Below are 18,509 nucleotides of genomic sequence, written 5' to 3' on the forward strand. Positions count from 1 at the left end.
ACTATTCCAAGTATTGAGGTATTATATATAGCCTGAAAGTTGATATGTAAAGATATCCCAAAAATAGTAAAAGAAAAGAAATAGTACTGCTCGTTTCTCTCACTCTTCGTGCCTTTATTGCTTCTTAATTCTAGTACCCATTTTATTTTATGACAGACAGATGAATATTAGCAGCCAAATCAAGTATAGGCCACTTTATGAAGCAGACAATATTACAAACCTGAAATTTTATATTTGTACTTACTATACAGGCACATCTTTTTATACTTCTTTGCTATGATTACACTTATCCGATACAGGATAACAAGGATTGTCCACTTAATCCAAGCTTATTGCAGAGCCGCTATAGAGATAAGAAACTCCTTTTTGTTCTTATGAAAAGGGGCTGTCGAAGCGTATACCACTTCTATCAGGTAGCAGCTTCTTCATGTAATACTTCGACCTACGAGAGAGATTAATCCTTTTCCTTCTTTGAGCTGGTATGCGTTCGATGGAACATTCAGAAAAACCGCGCCTCACAAACCTATAACATCATATCAACATTTAACCAAAAAAACACATATATTAATGATATTTTTCTTGTTCAAGGACCAAATCCAGTCTCAAAATTGAACACTTCATGAATCAAATTTCAATAAAAAAGCTTAATGGTGAGCTTCTTGAAAAAAAGAAAAAAAAAAAAAAAAAAAAAAAAAAAAAAGAGCTTTATGGTGAGAGTTCTTGTATATATAAAGGAGTGGGACAGACAAAAATTCAAAAGGTCTATTAAGGATTTGGAATTGTAGAATAGTTTAAAGATTTAGAGGAGCGTTTCTGCACTTATATAAGCTGGCTGCATATAAGGTCAACAAAATCCAGGCCAATGCGCATATCTTAAATAAAGATGGACAAACAGAAGGAGATTTGACCAATGACATAGACGGCAAAAGAGAAGAAAAAGAAAAGAAAAACGGATTGAGGGGATTAGCACTTCTTTATTATGAAACAACTTGATTCGAACAAGGTAAAGCTGATACACTCTTAACATAAATAATGGCATTAGGAACCCCAGATCACCCAAAAACTATAGGAAGTATTTCACCCCTTGATGAATAAAGAATGAAATTCCCCCATGAGATCGATTGGGTTTATCCAAGCCTCGTCATAATGAAAACAATCACTTCATGGCGCCACACTAACTCTAAGATAAACCTTTGTTATAAGGAAGAATCATTTGAAAGAGAATAAACTGTCAGATAGAGAAGATATGTAGTTTCTCTTTTGGATCGGAAGGGGTAGATGAATCGTTTTTCATTATTATTAATTGACAGGTCAAATTCTATAACTCTACTCAAAACAATACAAACTACACGTTCTTTTATCTTCTCTGAAAATTCCAATTTTGGATTCTCTTTATAAAATGCATAATAAATGTGACTTTGAACCATAATTTAACAGGTGGTCAACAAGTTCCATAAAGGAGCCGCTATATTCTATTTTAGCATCTATTTCTGGGCACGTGTTGCAGGTAATTCACATGTGCGTAAGACTTTGTCTTTTCCTTTATTCACCCTTTTCCCCAATTCTCATGTCATGGTAATTAAATTCTAGGCAACTACTCAGAAAGCTCATGAGTTGCTGCCACTATATTACCTTCTGTTTCTTGATATTTTCCTTTTATGGGACAGCTTTTTCTTTTATTGAATTAACTAAATAGGATCAACATCTATCATTTCAAAGAGCTTATACTTTTTAAATTCTATTTTATAACTCAAACACATTGTTTAATACATATTTATGTGATTTTTAAAATTTTATACTCATTGATATGGACTACACGCACAAGCGCGTATACCCATAAAACAAGTAATAATAATATATTAGTCAACCAATAGAAACTCTTCTTTTTCCATTATAACCTTGATAGCATCTTAGGTTTATCTCCTTGTTGAAGTGACTAAGGATCTACATTCTCAAATTCAGTTTAAATATTGCAACAAGTTTGATGACACACTGTTAGCTGCCATTGTCCGTTGCATTTTAGTTCAGCAATCATTGGCCAGGGTACAGGAAAGTGGAAACGAACGTACCAATCAGCTGTGCGAGTTGTAAGCAGGAACAGCATTTGCAATCCAAGGGAGGATGCCTTCTTCTCAATGTAATCTGCAATTTTATTTTTGGAATAGAAAGTTACGGCCATTGCATAATAAGCTTAAAATTATAATTCAGACCAAAAAGTTCAAGGACACCAACTGCATTTAATTAGATAGAAGAGAAGTAAACACATAACAGTTTGTCTCAACTTTTAAGAGCACAACATTCTTCATTAAAGTGAAGACCAACAAAGCACGACTATGAGAAATTACTCGATAAGATTCTGGATAGCCAGATAGTATGGAGCCTATTGCGAAAAATTTCCAGATGTTTATTGGACCGTGACTCGTGCCAAGACTAGGAGAGTTCAAGGAATACCTTGTTTGGAGCTTGGGAATTGCTACAAACAAGTTGAGAAGAACATTATACGAGTTGATGCTCTAAATGTCAAGTTTTGAGTTAAAGGTATTCCAAGATCAATAACCTAGTATCAGAGCTTTGGCTTGGGCTTATTCCTATAAGCCCTCGTTTCTTAGTTATTGTTTATTTAAAAAAAAAAAAAAAAAAAAAAAAAAAACGAAGGTTGTTTTCATTATTGTTATTGTCTAGATAAGAATTATTAGAAAACAAAAGAAACAGGAGGAAAGAATCTTGATAGATCTTTGGCTACACTAAAATCTTCCATTGTTGGGAAAAAAATTAAATTCTTTTTAAGAACAATCTAGTGCTAGTTTGCATTAACATGTTCTTAATATTTGAACTCAGTATTTCATTCACGCCAATTCTTTCGTGCTTTATTTCCTTGGATTTTGTTGATTCTAATAATCCGTTAGCTTTTATCGTCCTTTTTTTGTTCACATCAGTTCCACTCTAGAAAATTACCTCAAGAAATTCAATAATTTTTGGTAGTTTCAGTGAGTTGATCTCGAACTTTTGAAATATTCATAGGACAGAAAAAGGCCAGACTGTAAGGGTGAGAATTGAGTGACATTATTAGGGCGAGTAAAAGCCTGTATTGAGAGAAACATGAGAATTGAGTGACATCTTCGAGGGAAAACACATAAGGGTAAGGGTGTTGATGAGGAACTTTTAGATCTAATTGTTTGCTCTCGAGATTTCTTGCAGAGGTACAAGGAAGTTTGGAGGAATGGATAATCATGAAGGAAGTGCAAAAGGAATAATAGTAGATTGTAGTGCCAAAATTGTGCATTATATCTAAATGGGAAGCCTATGTCCAGTGGGAACCTCAAATGGAGATCTTTGCTTGTAATGACATCTACTTGGAATGGGAAAAAAGTTGGAGTTGGTTTCAATTGCTCTCTCACAACGTTCAAGAGAAAGATGTAATTTATGTTATAAACCATGTGAGAGATTATGACGACTAAGTATTACTTGGGATGACTTAAAAGAGAGAATAAGAAGTTATCATTCCATATAAGAGAATCCCATAAATGATGTTATGTTTTGTAAAAACCATAATACTCCAAACAAAAGTGAGATTGAGACAGAAAAGTTTGAGAGGAGGAGGGGATCGCATGTTTACACCCCAAAAGAGAAAAAAGGAGAAGCAGTATGGTGTGAGTTAGCGGGATGTCAAGTGAGCAAAGTGTGGTAAAACAAGGAGAGGTGAAGCAAGAGAGAAAAATAGAGAGTAACCAAAAATGCTGAAGTGATGAGGAAAAGACAATGAAAGAGCAAAAAAATGAGAGATTGAGTGGGAAACTCTCTTGTTTATTTTCTAACCTATTAACACTTTCTTGTTTTAGTTTTCGCGATACTTTTATGTAGGAAAGAGTTTCTTGAAATAGAAGCCGAGAATCTTGATTTTGAAGTTACCACATAACGAAAATTTTACTATGGGTGAAGCACAACAGGTTGATAGGTGTGTGAGGCTCCATTCCGTTTTTTACACATGGATAGTGGGCCCATTTGTCTACTTTAAAACTTAGAATAAAACTGAAAAGAGAGAAAAAGTATATTTATAATTGATATGGTCCCAGCCGACACAATAAATTGTTTGAAATAAATCTAAAAATGCAACGAAAGTAGATTGTGGGATCCATGTTTTATAACTTCTTTGCTGCTCATTCATACCAAAACCAAAAAGGAAAGTTTTGAACTTTTCTTCTTCTTCAACAAATTGTTGCTTCTTCCTAAACCAAATGATGGTCCTGTTGATTCTATTCCGAATAGCTCTATCAAAAATAAAAAATTACATGTTCAACTATTCAAATCAAACATGAAATTTATTTGAAGATTGGTGTTTAAATCTTGATTGGCGTCCTTTTTTATAATAAAATAAAAAATAAAAATAAAAAAAGCTGACATCCTTTTTGATGCTAAAAAGGAATCAAAAAAATTGATGTCGAGATCTTAGTTCTTTGCCTCTAAATCTAGCTCAATTAACTAGGATCTTCTCCTACTATTTTCATTTATCCATGTTTTCCGGGTATGAATCTTTCTTTGGTTATCATGGTTTCTTTTTCTATTGCCCATACAACTAAGAAAAAAGAATATTATAAATGCTTGACAGAATTTAGATTTCTATGAATCTTTTTGCATGTCTTTCTAGTATCAATATACAAAAAATACTTGTTGCACTAATTTTTACTGCTAAATTATAGATATATTGTCCAAAAAATAGATTCTGCAGTAAAATGTGCTTCAAAGATCAAATTTAATTCCCTTCAAATATTTGTTGGTTGAGCCCTTGGCTTTGAATGCGAGCTTCAGATTGCAAACCGGAGTTTTGAGTCAAAAGTTGGGTGAAAGTATTGTGTGAATATCCATGTAACTGCATGTTTGAATTTGAAAAGAAAAGAGTTCATAGATTTATACATTTAGAATAGAGTTTCTGTTCATTTACTTGAGTAAGATTGGGGTGTCTCTTTAAAAAAATGTTGATCACCAATGGTGTATTTTTGCTTGGGTGCAATTTACTTTGCTTGGTTTAGATGTGATCTGCAGAAACTGTAATTAGGGGAAAAGGATATATTCTCGTTCCCTCCATTTTTGTTGCACTATTCATACTTTGTTTTTACTTATTAATTTGCTTTAATTTGTAGAATTAGACAAATGGGCCCATTGTATCCAGGTGTAAAAAAGGGAATGGAGCCTCACACCCCTTTCGTTCAAAATTTTTACTATGGGTGAGGCACAACCAACAAAATGTGTGGAACCTCACATTCCTTTTTTGACACCTGGATAGTGGGCCCATTTGTCTACTTTTACAATTGAAAGCAAATCAATAAGTAAAAACAAAAGATAATACAACAAAAATAGAAGGAATGCGAATATATCCTTTTCCCTCAATCAAGCTTAGATTTAGAGGCAAAAAAAAAAAAAAAGATCTTGACAACAATTTTTTGATTCTTTTCTAGCATCAACAAGGATGTCAACTTTTTTATTTTGGCATCAGCAAGGAGGCCAATCAAGATTTAAACCCCGATATTCAAATAAATTTCGTGTTTAATTTGAATCGGTAAACACGTACTAATATTTATTTTTGGTTAAAGTATTTGGAATAGAACCAAGAGGACCATCATTTGGTTTAGAAGGAAGAAGCAAAGTTTTGTTGAAGAAGAAAAAAGTCTAGAACTTTTTCTTTTTTGGTTTTGGTATGAATGAGCAGTAAAGAATCCATAAAACGTGGAACCCACAATCCACTTCCATTGCATATTTAGATTTATTTAACACAATTTATTGTGTCTGCCAGGACCCATACCAATTATAAATATACTTTCTCTCTCTTCTTAGTTTTAATCTAGCTTTAAAGTAGACAAACGGGCCTCGTTTATCCAGGTGTCAAAAAATGAAGGGAGCCTCACACACCTTTCGTTGGTTGTGCCTCACCCATTGTGAAATCTTTCCCACATAACCGATCGTATTCAAAAAGTGATTGGTAAATCCAGGAGTGTGCTAGAGAATAAACCTTGTTTGGTGGAGGAAGAATGGTCGGTGGTTAACTTCTGTTGTGGTTAAACCTTTTGGTATTCTAATCCTTATTTGCAGGTGTATGACTGAAATACAACAAACAAAATTCCAAACTTAGAGCCATCACATGGGGTAATACTAGGTGATCACGTTCCATTGGTAAATACGATATGTATAATTGAATCATTTTAATGCTTAAGCTTCCTAGAAAAGTTAAGAGGGTGTGTTTGGTATGGAGAAAAATGTTTTTCTAGACAATTTGTTTTTAGCAAATAAGTGATTTTTTTTTACTTATTTTCTCATATTCGATTGGTTAGTTGAAACCTTAAGGTATTATTGCAGGTAATAAACTAACTCCTAAAACTTATGTTAGTGACATTGTTATTTTGTATAATGATGTTTTGATATATAACAAGTCATTGACGGTAATGTCTAGATTCATCATGCCTTTATTTAATGCTTTGCGCTGTTTGATTTATCATCTAACCGAGACTGGCCCTTTTTGCCCAAAAGCGATGCTCTGACCACTGCGCTATACCTCGTCTCACCACCTCGATGAATATAGATTCACCAGATCGATGAACACTCAAATCGGAGATATCAAGAAGAAATTATCTTATTATTTTGAACTATGAACTAGTTTAGGTTGAAAGATAAATCCCAAAGTGAAAGTCATCAAAGGTTCAAAAGAACTCTCAAAGTAAGATCATTCATCTATTCGAAGTTGTTGTACAATGAAAGAAGGAACTCCTATTTGTAGGAATAAAAGGTGGCTGCCACCCTTAATAAAAAAACCTAAAATATTAATCTAAAACTAAGAAATAACAAAAAGTGGGCGGCTTCAAATTTCTAGGTAGGGTGGCTCCAAGTTCCTAGGTAGGGCTGGTTTTGAGCCCAAATTGAGCTGCTGGTATTGTGATAGCATCCATGGAAGCTCAACTCCATAAATGGATAAGAATGAAGCTCCAAGAAGGCCAATGACAAAATCCGAAAATAAGAAACTTCAAGGCCAACTCATTGGGCTGCAAACAAAAATTAAAAGGTGTCCTATTTGGGAAGAAGAATTCAAGTCCAAAGGTGGTGAATTAACCACGCCTTACACTTATTTTGTGGTCCAAGTTGAAGTCCAAGAGGAAGATAAATCAGCCTTTGAAGAGGACCAAAGGGCCGCCGAAAGGAGTTGAAAATTAGCTCAAAAGGGGCCAAAAGGAGCACCCAAGAGGAGCCCATAACCAACAGCCCAATCTGGCCCAAAATGAGCTCAAACCAGCCCTACCGAAGAACTTGGAGCCCGTCCTATCTACGAACTTGGAGCCACCCTTTTAGGGTTTCTTATTAGGGTTAACAACCACCTTTTACAAGAACAACAACATACCCGATGTAATCCCACAGACCTTTACCCTAACTCGAGAGGTAGATAGGTTGTTTCCGATTGACCCTCAGCTCAAGTAAAAGCATATCAAAAAAGTACAAAAAAAAACAATGGGAAAGCAGAAGCTTAGAAGCCACCTTTTATTCCTATAAATAGGAGTACTCTCTTTCAGAGTAGATCAACTTTGAATAGATGAATGTTATTACTTTGAGAATTCTTTTGGACCTTTGGTGACTTTTACTTTGGGTTTTATTTTTCAACCTAAAATAGTTTCATAGCTCAAGGTAGTAAGATAATTTCTTCTTAGATATCTCTGATTATTTCTTGGTATTCTTAAAAGGCGATTAGTATCCATCACAAATTGTTGTCTCATGTAACTCACGAAGAGGTCAAGATCCGAATCTAAGCTTTGATTCGCTTCTCAAGTAAAGGCATTTGATTGCTTTAATAATCAATGTGTTGTTACTTGAATCTTGCCAAATCTAGATTAACTATTATCTTGGTATTCTTGGATCTTTTTCCTTGAATGTACACGTCCTTTTCATTTCTCATTTTCTTGTTATCTTAAACCTAGTATTTCATTGCTTCCGCATTTCTTTTGAATATTTCCTCAAGTTCTTGGATCTTCCCATCCTTTGTATTATCATTTTGGACTCCATTTGGGCTCCCTTTTGGCCCCTTTTCAAGCTAAGTTTCAGCTCCTTTAGGCGCCCCTTTGGTCCTCTTCAAGGACTGATTTTGGGTGGCCAGTCTCCCTCTTCCTGGACTTCAGCTTGGGCCACATATTAATTGTAAGACAGTTGATTCATCGCCTTTGGACTTGAACTTTTCTTCCAGAACAACACACCTTTTAATTTGTGTTTGCAGGCCAATGAGTTGGTCTTGAAGTTTCTTGGTCTGGGATCTTGTCATTGGCCACTTGGAGCTGCCAAAGCTTCATTCTTATCCTAATGGGATTGAGCTTCCATGGATGCTATCAACAACTCACCATCCTTTTGGGCAATCATCCTTTTTTTAGTGTAAGAGGACGGACTATTGGGATTATTTCAACCAAGGAAATCTTGAGCGACTTCGGTTGTGATTTGCTTTATATTTGTGTCTATGGCAGATTCGCGGACAAATCTCATCAAGAGGGAGAATTTGACAGAATCTTGGATAGTCCAGATAGTCGGAGCTCATTTCGGACGATTCCGAGATATATAGGGGACCGTTATCTCGCAGCAAGACCAAGATTATTCAAGGAATACCACATCTGGAGGCTTAGGGATTGCTACAAACAACTGAGATAACACTGTTGCAGAATACGAGTCAGCAGGGCACACTGGCTACCCCGCGAGCATCTAAATGTCAAATTTTGGGTTAAAGGTACTCCAGATCAATGATCTGATTCCAATTAAAGTCAGTGATTTAGGGATGGCAGAGAAAAGAATCCCGATCAGTTATATGGTTCCAAGCCATTCACCTGGGAGTGGCAGAAAAGCATCCAGGTCATTGATCTGAAGTACCATTAACCCAAAACTTGACATTTATATACTCCTTGGGTAGCCAATACGGCACACTGACCAGTATTGTGCAATGATATTCTCCTCAACTAGTTTGTAGAATCCCAAATCTCCAAACATGGTATTCCTTGAACACTCTTGGTCTTGGCACGAGTCAATCATCCACTTGATATATCAGATATATCAGAACCACCCGCTGTAGACTCCGTACTATCTAGGATCACATTATTAGTAAACATGTTCCTGTGTAAACCAATTAATAGGCACAAGCAGACAGATACAACATATAGATATTGGTAGTATTACTACCAGCATAACCATATGCAAATTCGTCCTCCGCACAAGATTCTTAAGCTCCCTCATTTTCTTCTTACAATTCGGACCAATTTTATAGAAGTAACAAAACTTTTACTTTAACCTTGGACCGAAATAAGGATAATGGATCGGAAGGGCAAGCGGTGTCGATCTTTGGACAGATTGCTATGTTTCTCCATAACTGAAAAACGAAAAATGCTTAGACCGGACAGGCTGTTGCTTCTGCAAGTGCTTATTCCAAGCGTATAGCTGATCCTCAATAGATAAAAAAACCAAAAGTACACAAAATTAAAGTGACTTCTTTCTATTGTGTGCTTATCCAAGTGATTAAAGGCTTCAGGAAATATCTTAAATTTTAGATTGTCCTCTTGTTAGTGCGTTTGCAACTTCATAAAACAAATGCCAATAATCACAACATCCTGAAATTGCTACAAGCATTATATACCGCGAAGAATAAATGGCTTTACTATGAGGAAAGATTCACTATACCAAGTAATTTGTCCCCTTGTCCTTGGCCACGACAATCAGGAGAAACAGCAATAGCAGCAACCTCTCCACATTTTTCTTCAAAGTAAGGAAAGAGAGCAGCACAAGCTATAACGTGCCCTTCTCTCTCCACAACAATGAATGAATGCAGCGCCTCCACAAGCTAGAACAAGTTAAAATCACATAATTATGAAAAAGAAAAATGATATACAAACATTAACCAAGTAAAAGCCGATTTAAAAACTATTCGAGCATAATAAAAAGCATCAAGAGTAACCTCTTCCTCACTCCTTCTGATCAATGTTCCAGACTCTTCTAGAGGTTGTAATAATTGTTTGATCCCAGAAATATCTGACAGCCTAGCCACTCGTGTTCCTTCGTAAAGATCACTGAGGAAGAGAGATTCATGCACATCTTAGTTGAAGTATAGTCATAAAAAGTATTAGCAAAAATCAACTAGCTATGTCCTAACATAATTATTATTCGACTGAGAGTACAACTGTTAAGACAGGGCAATTATGAAATACTATCGTGAGAAATATAATGTCAAATTGGGAAGGGTCAGACAACCAGAGACATGCAGGTTCTCAGTGCTCGTGAAGTTCTATACATATCAATGTAAAAGAAGGCTAAGTTTATTTTGGCAACATAATTAGCTGGTTAAACATCTCAAGAAATTCTGGATATTACTTCTAATAATCATATACCAAATGTGTCCTAGAGGATTGAATCTTTTAAGTTACACCATGGATTTCTCCAGTAAGAAAAGGAAATGTCTAATTTGGATAGAAATAATAGGACAGTAATTTCCTGCTATTCTTCTCCAACTTTGGTGGTGTTCTAATCATGATGGTGAAAGGAGGCTCGCTTTAGCCCAATTTGTTACTCTTAACCTACTGAGCTCGTTAATTGTAGATTATATTCATGCACATTTAGTTGAAGTGTAGTCATAAAAATCAACTAGCTATGTCCTAACATAATTATCCGACTGAGAGTACAACTGTTGATACAGAGCAGTCATGAACTACTATCGTGAGAAATATAATGTCAAATTGGGAGGGATCAGACAACTAGAGACAGCAGGTTCTCAGTGCCCGTGAAGTTCTATATATCAATGTAAAAGAAGGCTAAGTTTATTTTGGCAACATACGTAGCTGGTTAAACATCTCAAGAAATTCTGGATATTACTTCTAATAATCATATACCAAACGTGTCCTAGAGGATTGAATCTTTTAAGTTGCACCATGGATTTCTCCAGTAAGAAAAGGAAATGTTTAATTTGGATAGAAATAATAGGACAGTAATTTCCTGCTATTCTTATCCACCTTTGGTGGTGTTTTGATCATGATGGTGAAAGGGGGCTCGCTTTAGCCCAATTTGTCACTCTTAACCTACTGAGCTCGTTAATTGTAGATTATTTCATGACTTGCTTTGACTGTGAGCTACTTTTACCATGGATCTGACGGTTGATAAATACAGAGAAAAGTGAATATCACTGATCAAGTTAAAGAGGAAATGATGAAAATGTGGAAAACTGAATATCAACATGCATTGACTGAATTACAATCAATATTTCATCAAGATTGCATACCTAGCTACCATTGTCCCAACTCCATCTCTTTGGAACAATTCCTTTAGTAAAACTCCACCAATAGTACCATCCAGCAGGTGAACTCTTTGAACACCTCCCTGATGGCAAATGGAGTACATAATTGGCAAAAGTTTTAACCAATAAGCCAATAGAGATATCATATTGATAAATGAGGTGTCAATTTATTAGAGACATGAGAATTTCCTCAAGTGAAGCAGTGAGATGATTGATCACTGTGAAAGATGATATTTACTAGACACGGCAAACCATATAGCCATAGTATTCTGTAAATATACATATCTCTACTGCACAAGCTATAATAAAAGAAGTTTAACAACAAAGAGAAGATGTATTCCAAATCTACCCCTTCTGCCATCAAAAGTCAAGTTTAGGTAATATGCAATTTTCTGTTGTATATTTAGAGTTTGGGTAAATAAGATGACAATTATTGTCTAGTTTAGACAATTTTATGAATCTGCAGATATAGTGAGTAGACAGCAAGGATCTTACTCTGCACACAAAAGCAGCTGCAGCTAACTCTGAAAGATAACCATTTAGTCGACTTAGCCTCTCTTGTCCTCCAATGGCAAAACCCTGCTCACTGGACCAAAGCCCATTCCCATTTTCAAAACCAACACCATTCTGAAATGTGACACTGTATCGTTGGCTAAAACCGTTCATATTGTAGGAAGAGACTGATCCATTGGAACCCTTTTGACCTAAACAATGGAAGTCCTCTTGACTAACAGCTTTCACATAATTAGCTGCTGTCTCACTTTGTTCTGCTCGTTTGCGAACCAGCATGTCAGCATCTTGAAGAGTTAAAAAACGAATAAGGCGCCCGGACTCGTCAAGAATTGGACCATCTATAATACAAATCAGTTTCTCCGCTCCTAGAGCCAAGGCACAAGCTGTGGCAACTTCATATGTGCTTCAATAAAATAGAACACTATCAATCAAAATCTCAAGGCAAAATAAAGAAGGAAAGAGAAAACATATCCACAAAAGACTGAGTCATGATTGATGAGTCGGGAATGCTGTGTGCTGAGCATCTAGCTTAATTAATTAGAAATTGTTTTGTAGGAAAATGACAAACCAGTACACATTAAGAAATGAAGTGATCTCCGCAAACACATGAACACTGTGTAAAACAAGCTAAGTTCCCAAGAAAAGCAGATTGACCTAAAGAAAATAGCATTCCCACAGAGGGCTCCGACACCCATAAAATCGTGAAATTACTGGCTTCTACCCATAGCGAGGGATAAAGATGTGTTCAAAGTCCAATGTTAGGCTAATTCTAACTCAAGAAATTCCATCTATATCACCCCTCCAATAGATGGGGGTCATTTTTGTCCCATACATGTGTGTGTTTGTGTGCACACGCGCACAATATGTTTTATAAGAAAATAGTACTATCTTGTAAGAAAAAGAAGCAAGAGCAGAGAAAGTTATTGGTGTGCTTCCTTATCACCCTGTTGAGAGTCTTTGAATTGTGTCCTAAATTACATGTATCGTGAAGAAATTGATTGATACGTAAAGTAAACATTATGATAAGAAACCACCCAAGTTGAGTGTAACCTATTCAATCAAGTATACATAAATCCAAAAGTGTGGACCCAAATGAGATCAACCTGAAGTGACATTTCTTTTACAGTAGTTAATTTTACACTTCGTCTGATAATAGTTGACGTGCACCCTAGGCATAAATCACATTATTGCTAGTTATTTCCCCCTTTCTAAAAAAAATGGTAACAAGTTATTTCCCATTTTTTACGTGTTAAGTTTTCACCAGAAGACTTCCCTTTGATTGACTTCTGGATTTTGATCCTATCACTGAGACTTAAGTATAGTAATCTTCCAAGTTCACGAGTTTCACGAAAACAAAAAAAGGAAAAGGAACATTTTGTTCCTGTCAAACAGTTGAAGAGTAAAACAAGGAGAATGTCCCATAAGTTAAGAGTAAAATGAATTGGCAATTTACCAATTTGATTAAAAGAGAGAGTAGAACAGAATTGACCAATATTAAGCTTAAGTCTTATGTATCACTACGCTTTAGTATATAGCTGAAAATTCTGTTTATTCACTGATTTTAGAGACTTAAGTAGAACAAGATGCAGGACTAATGATGCATAACATCAACAAAGGTACCTATCAAAAGAGATAAAGCATACTTGCAGTTCAAAACTTCTCCAGAGCTGGAATAACCAAGATTGCTTAATAATACGATGCTATCCTGATCAAGCCTCTCACGAATTCGAGAAACATCTATCTTCTTTACTTCACCAGTCGCTGCATAATCGATTCCTTCTACAACACCTCTTCTCTACAGGAAAATTATAATGAAAATCCCAAGTCAACCTCATTGTCATTGAAATGGCATTTAATGCAGAAAATTTAAAGAGATAATTACAGTTCATTGCCTTGCTGTGATCTAATTTACAAAATAGCCAGCAAATGTATAGGTTTTGTATATTTAAGTATAGAAATACATATAATATACATATTGTATACATAAATATAAATATAATATACATATAATATACACAATCAGTGTCTATCAGAAACAACCTCTCTACCCCACAAAGAGGCTCTACCCCACAAAGGTAGAGATAAGGTCTACGTACATCCTAGCCTCCCCAGACCCCACTTGTGGGATGGGATTATACTGGCTATGTTGTTGTTGTGTTGGGCCAAAAACGAAAAAAGGCCAAACTTAAAATCCCAAAAAGAATGAAAAATACATTTCATAATAATGTTACATTATGCAATGAGGTCATATTCTCACCTTCATTGCTATAAAATTACCACTAGCAACACTAACACCATCATGCCAGCGACTATTTTCTCCATGCCGGCGGACACCAGTCAATGATGGCCCAGGAGACAACTTTGCTTCTATCATAAGACGAGTCCTACCAGCTGCATCCATTGCAGCCATCAGTGAATCGGTGTCTGTAACTCTGTAGCGGCCTACATATTTGGGCTCACTTCCTGTAAGAAAGAGTCACCAAATCACTTGGTTCTGAGAAAAAATTTGGTTCTGAGAAAAATTTCTTAGAATATACAGTTCAAAAACAATATTTTTCTTAGAATATAGAAAACAATTGTAGTTTAGGGAAAAGAAAAAATAATATCATGGTGATAATCAAAAAGAAAAGATAAGAAGACTTCGAATAGTAAGACTGTTAAACTCCTCTGCGTGCAATTAGTCAAAGCTATTGATGGTATTGATTTCACTTTCTATGAATGAAAACGGATACCGGATGGATTTAATTGGCAATGTATAAGTTTTAGCTTTTGAATAGGGGCACTGACTTTTGCTGTAAGTATGATTCTGTAAAGTTCTTAACTTAACATTTTTTAGATGTTAAGTTATGGTTAATACAAATGGTTACCTTTGACTCAAAAAAACAAACAAAAAAAAAAGAATGAAAACGGATACCGGAGCTTTGAGTTTCTCCATATTAATAGTAGTAATTTTTGGAAATGTATTATAGTCAATGTAATAGGAAATAGGATCTTGCATCTAAATTATTTGCTAGGTTATGAGCTCCAGCTCATCGTTAGCACGTTGATCAAGCTTTAACCTGAATTCTTCATTGTTTAGAGCAGACCCAGGCAGCTTCCCCCAAGAAATTGCCAAACCAAACTCGAGAAAGAATACCATTTAAAACTTTCCTGACTTTTAATAGTTTAATGTCTTCAGAGTTTGTTAGTAAAACATGGCTAGAGTAACATCATGACAAGGAAAATCAAAATTCTTAAGCAAAATAAACATTTTAGTTAAGACAAAGTCATCAATATTCCGTCTGAGATAAATAATCAATTAATTTAGTATGCATCAATCACAAACTAGTCAAAGGCAGCTATATGAATCAACAGAATCACATTCAGGTCCATTTTATTCCAATACTAAGGACTCCAAAGTTTTTTAAAAATTACATTAGGAGTTCTCCAAAACAAGAGGTTCTCTACATCTCACACTTACCTATACGAAGACTTCACGTAAATACTGACCTAATTTTGTAAGTGGAGACTAAGTTGAAAATTTTGTCTATCATTAAGAATAATAAACAATAACAAATAGAGGAAATAACAAATAAACGTTTGTTAGTTATTAGTATAAGTAATAGTGAAGAAAACATAGGTAGCGGCGACAAACTAAGCAATATCAAAATGAACAAAGAAAAGAAAATAACAGCATTTTTTCTCAGTTCTCACCTCTTTCAGCCAGAAACCTATCAATTTGGACATGAGTTCCGGGTACAAGAACAAATTTGATTCCCAGGCCATGAAGGAGAGAGATATCCTGCAAAAGTTTGCGAGTAAATCAAGCGTCATACATTACTGAAAGTGGGATAAATCAACAAACTAATGAACTTACTATTACCAAAAACCAATCAATGACTACTCAATCACAAACTAGTCCAACTCAGACTACATGAATCTTCTATACAGTCAGATCTCTCGGTAACAGTCATTCTCTATAGCATCATTTCACTATAACATCCAAGTTTTCTTTGAAACCAATTTCAATGTTATGTTATATCATAAGTTCCCTATGACAACATTTTGCTGTAGCGTTAAAAAAAAAAAAAAAAAAAAAAAAAAAAAAAAAACTGGACATATGACACTGTTATAGAGAGGTTTGACTGTATCCCTTTCGCTTTATACAAACCCATTAAAAATCTTAAATTTTTGGTCAGTTAAGAGTTCTTTAAGAAGTTAAACTTCTCTAAATCACACACTAATCCATGCAGTTATAAAAATCTCTAACCAAATTTTAAGAAAATTCCAAATTTTTACCTGCCACTACTAGAAAAGGAAAAACGAACAAGAAATAGAATATCGCTGAGTAGATAACTAGCCCTCTATTCCACATTAGTTCTCGTGTTTCACTTTTTGAGAGTTAATTTCACTAATCTTGATCACGCTAAATTGGATTAAATCAACTCAATATTTTACAATTAAAATTAAGATATTCAGAAACTATACAAAAAGTACTATAAGTAGCAACTATAATTAGCAACTTTTCCCGCATCAATTTGATATGAAAAAATGTACTCCATCCGTCCTAATTTAAGTGTCTTACTCTTCTTTTTTGGTATATCCAAAAAGAGTGCCTCTTTCTATATTTAGTAAATAGACAATTCTAACATCATACATGGCAAGTTTTCTTTTTATTCCTCAAACTTTATGCCCCGTCAAACTAAGACACTTAAATTGGAATAGAGGGAGCACATTTTAAAATATTGATCAAAGTTGGCTCAAAAAGCAAAAAAACATAACAAACTAATTTGGGACAGAGAGAGAAAAACACAAAGTTAAAAGTAGGAACGTGCCATTAGAAGATGATCCAAATGATTGCTATCAACAATTTCAGCTGAAATTAAAACAACAAAAGTACTTCCTCTATGCGCTAGAAAATAAGGCCAAGCTTCTCGAAAAAACCCTACAAATAAATCATCCTTTATAGCATTGCTCACATCAAACCCAGCTGCACTACCACTACTATCCCTTTCCTCATAAACACCACACTTAATTGATAATCTCTTCGCTAAATTAACTCCAAAAGATAACAGTTTTCCTCTCCCTTTCAGACTATTTCTAATTGGAGGTGTCCAAACAGAAAAAATTGGGAGTTCACATTGTTTTACAATTCGAGTACAACGGCTTGACATTGGGAACAAACTGATTTGAACGGTAACTAAATTCGGTTCGACCGGTATTATTATTTATTATTTTAGGTAGGTAAGATATTGATCGGTGGTGCGCGGCGACAAGACACTCTCAACCATGAATATCATTCTGCACTATTAGGGGTCGTTTGGTAGGTAGTCTAAATTATCCCGGGATTAATTTATCTCATCTATTGGGATTATTTTATATCATCTTTTATAATTTTAGTATAAGTGGGATAAGAAGGGATATCCCATCTTTTGAGATGGGATGCATTTTATATCTTATTTGGAACAAAATATAAATTTATCTCAGGATAAATTTATACCTTCTACCAAATATGGTATAAAAAATTAGTCTTTGGATATCCCGACTTATACCATGCACCAAACACCCCTTAGGATTTTTTTAGGTTGTTACAAAAAAAAAAATTATTTTAAAACTTTAAATTTAATTTATTTAAAGATATTGGTGAATATAAATAATACGTAATGAGGATGTAACCAGGATGGAGTGATCTCCATCCGTCTGTGAATGTGTTTGGTACGAAAATTAAAGAATAAGTAAGCATAGTTAAACGTGTAGTCTAAAGAATAAGTAAGCACGAAAACTAGTTACTCCATCCATAATGAGGGAAGATTTTTTAAACGTGTAGTCTAAAATAAGCAATAAAGAAATATGTGAGTGTAAATCATTTTATTAAGAAGAAAATGGGAAGTTTATATTAGCTAGTTGACATTCTTTTTGTGAACGGACTAAAGAAGAAAAAATGTCACATAGATTGCGAAGTATTATGTTTTATTTAAAAAAAGTGTCACTAATTGAGCAGGAATGAGCATGAAATTTAAATTGCTATTGTTTATTTATTTACTCCATTAAATAAAAGATGTGTCACCAATCGAGCAACCTACCTCATGAAAAACGTTTAATTTATGAGCACCAAGACACACCAAATGTCAATTGCCATTGTCTAAGGAAAAAGGTCTTCGGAGAATCTTATTTCGTGTTCAGTCAAAAATAGTATGACACGTGAATCACATCCACGCACATACGGGTGTTAGGTAGAATCATAAAATTGTCCTTCTTGCGAATTGTTTTTATTGTACGGAAACGAAAAAATATGAGTTACTACTATTTTTATTGTCATTTTTCAAGGACGAGTCGTTTCATTTGAAAGAAACCTATGGTCCGGTCCTTCTGGTGTGCCTTAGAGATATCAGTTTGAATAAGAAGCAAATTTGAGATTTGAAGTTTATGGTTACAACAATCTCAAGTTAAGATTATAACAAGAGGGTGTTTGGATTGAGTTTTTAAAAATATGTTATAAGTTAAAAGTGAAATAACTAACTTTTGGCTTTTAGTTTATTTTTATACTTTTTTTTAACTAAAAGTAACTTTTATCTTTCTGATACATCACAAAAGTAGAAAAAAAGCTTGAAAATAAAAAAACACATCCAAACACCCTCTAATACAAAAATTACAATCACATATTTATAAATATTCTAATAAATTTTTCAATATGTATATAAATCATAACAAAAATTATTGAGAACACATG

General features: G+C 34.6%; 1 protein-coding gene across 1 annotated transcript; it reads right to left on the minus strand.

Annotated features, from left to right (window-relative positions):
• Window positions 1–155: 155 nt before the first annotated feature.
• On the minus strand, window positions 156–16,943 carry LOC132038675 (probable amino-acid acetyltransferase NAGS1, chloroplastic). Its single transcript, XM_059429362.1, has 10 exons — window positions 16,729–16,943; window positions 15,494–15,581; window positions 14,058–14,263; window positions 13,444–13,595; window positions 11,783–12,203; window positions 11,273–11,370; window positions 9,959–10,070; window positions 9,685–9,844; window positions 2,070–2,142; window positions 156–523 (listed from the first exon to the last, which is right to left on the minus strand). Exons 3-10 carry the CDS (start codon window positions 14,208–14,210, stop codon window positions 373–375), a joined length of 1,320 nt encoding a protein of 439 aa, XP_059285345.1. The 5' UTR covers window positions 14,211–14,263; window positions 15,494–15,581; window positions 16,729–16,943; the 3' UTR covers window positions 156–372.
• Window positions 16,944–18,509: the final 1,566 nt, after the last annotated feature.

Source organism: Lycium ferocissimum, chromosome 11, assembly GCF_029784015.1.
Source record: "Lycium ferocissimum isolate CSIRO_LF1 chromosome 11, AGI_CSIRO_Lferr_CH_V1, whole genome shotgun sequence".
Lineage (NCBI taxonomy): Eukaryota > Viridiplantae > Streptophyta > Magnoliopsida > Solanales > Solanaceae > Lycium > Lycium ferocissimum.